Source organism: Trichechus manatus, unplaced genomic scaffold, assembly GCF_000243295.1.
Source record: "Trichechus manatus latirostris isolate Lorelei unplaced genomic scaffold, TriManLat1.0 scaffold00045, whole genome shotgun sequence".
NCBI classification, from domain to species: domain Eukaryota; kingdom Metazoa; phylum Chordata; class Mammalia; order Sirenia; family Trichechidae; genus Trichechus; species Trichechus manatus.
In genome coordinates, this window is record NW_004443981.1 from 7,105,295 (window position 1) to 7,107,219 (window position 1,925).

Sequence of the window (1,925 nt, forward strand, 5' to 3'; positions counted from 1 at the left end):
CTTCAGCGATAAGCACACCAGGTGTAATGTCACTGGATGAATTAAATTAACTCCAGGGGGCAGTCTGCAGACCTGCGTTCTAGCTCGAACACTGGCGAGTTGGGTGGCCTTGGCTCCATCACTTCCAGAGCCTCCATGTCCTAGTCTCTGAGATGAGAACAGAGTATAGAGGGTGTGGAGCCCACAGAGAGGGGGACACAAGCACGATTTGCAGACTCTAAAGCAGTGCCATAAAATGTACTGTCATCAGCATACACAGGGACGGTGCTGGGGGCTGGTTTGTCCTGTACCAGCCCATCTGCAGGAGTGCATGGTGCCATTTGCTATCTGGGGACCTGCCCCTTCCCATCTTCTCTGTAGGGTGAGATTAATCTGCTCTGCGGGGGAATCTCCTGGGCACTCTGTCCTCCCATAGAGTGAAAGCGGAGAAGATGCATCTCGCTGTCCGCCTGCTCCTCCTTCTGGCTACACCACTGGCCCTTTCTCAGAGTCAGCCACACCCTGGGCACAGTGAGGGAAATTTCACTGATAGCTCTCATCAAGAGATGCCGGGCACAGGTTGGGGCTCCCCTAGCCTCAGGATTGTCTCCAGCAATACAGACTTTGCCCTCCGCCTCTACCACGTGATGGCCTCCGAGTCCCCTGGCAAGAACATCTTCTTCTCCCCGCTGAGCATCTCTGCTGCCCTGACCATGCTCTCCCTGGGGGCCCGCGCGCACACCCAGACTCAGATCCTCCAGGGCCTGGGCTTCAACCTTACGGAGATGACCGACTCTGACATCCACCAGGGCTTCCAACAACTCCTGCACACTCTCAACCTTGCCAGCGGCACACTGGAGACGCACATGGGCAACGCCTTGTTCCTGACCAGGGGGCTGCAGCTTCTTCCAAAATTCCTTAACCATACCATGGCCTTCTATGAGTCCCAACTCTTCCACACTAACTTCTGTGACTCAGTGGGTGCAGCTCAGCTTATCAATGACCACGTCAAGAAGGAAACACAAGGGAAGATTGCGAATTTGGTCACTGAGCTCAGTAAGGACACCATGATGGTGCTGGTGAATTATGTCTACTTTAAAGGTAAGAGGCAATTCATTAGTGGATTCTAAATTCTTCCCCTTTCCCATAATTGTTGTCTGATAAAATATTAAAAATAGGACAGGGATGGATTGAGTCTAATAAGGTCAAGGAACCCTCAGGAAATTTAACGTTAGGGAGGGAAAAAGAGAGAGAGAAAAGGAATGAAAGAATGAATGCAGGAAGGCTGACAGAGAGGAAAGGAAGGAGAGAGAGAGGGAGGGAGGCAGGAAGGAATGGAGACAGGGAGAGAGGAAAGAGGTGTTAGTATGACCTTTGCAGCCAGGAGGACACTGGTTGGAATCCCAGGTTTCACACTTCTAGCTGGACTAATACTCCTGGCAATGACCAACCTCCTGGAGACCCCAGTCCAATCACCCTACCGAACACCACCTCACCAGACACACCCTCCTATTTTCACTCCCCTCCTACTGCAGTATAGATTTATATAAATGCCCTAATTTTACTGAGGAATTTCCCTTCTATTCTTATTTTTTTGAGAGTTTTTATCATGAATGTGTGTTGGACTTTGTCGAATGCCTTTTCTGCATCAACTGAGAAGATCATGTGGTTCTTGTCTTTTGTTTTATTTATATGATGGATTACGTTGATTGTTTTTCTAATGTTGAACCATCCCTGCATACCTGGTATAAATCCCACTTGGTTGTGGTGAATTGTTTTTTTTGATATTTTGATGAATTCTATTCGCTAAAATTTTGTTGAGGATTTTTGCGTCAATGTTCATGAGGGATATCGGTCTGTAATTTTCTATATTTGTGGTGTCTTTACGTGGTTTTGGTATCAGAGTTATGCTGGCTTCATAGAATGAGTTTGGGAGTATTCCATCC

At 48.2% G+C, this 1,925-nt stretch overlaps 1 protein-coding gene across 1 annotated transcript in view; it reads left to right on the forward strand.

Annotated features, from left to right (window-relative positions):
• Window positions 1–425: 425 nt before the first annotated feature.
• SERPINA4 (serpin family A member 4) overlaps window positions 426–1,925 on the forward strand; it is an 8,997-nt gene continuing 7,497 nt past the window's right edge. The window contains exon 1 of the mRNA XM_004376783.2: window positions 426–1,080. Within this exon, the coding sequence (XP_004376840.1) occupies window positions 432–1,080 (649 nt within the window). The 5' untranslated portion in view covers window positions 426–431. The remainder of the gene's footprint in view (window positions 1,081–1,925) is intronic.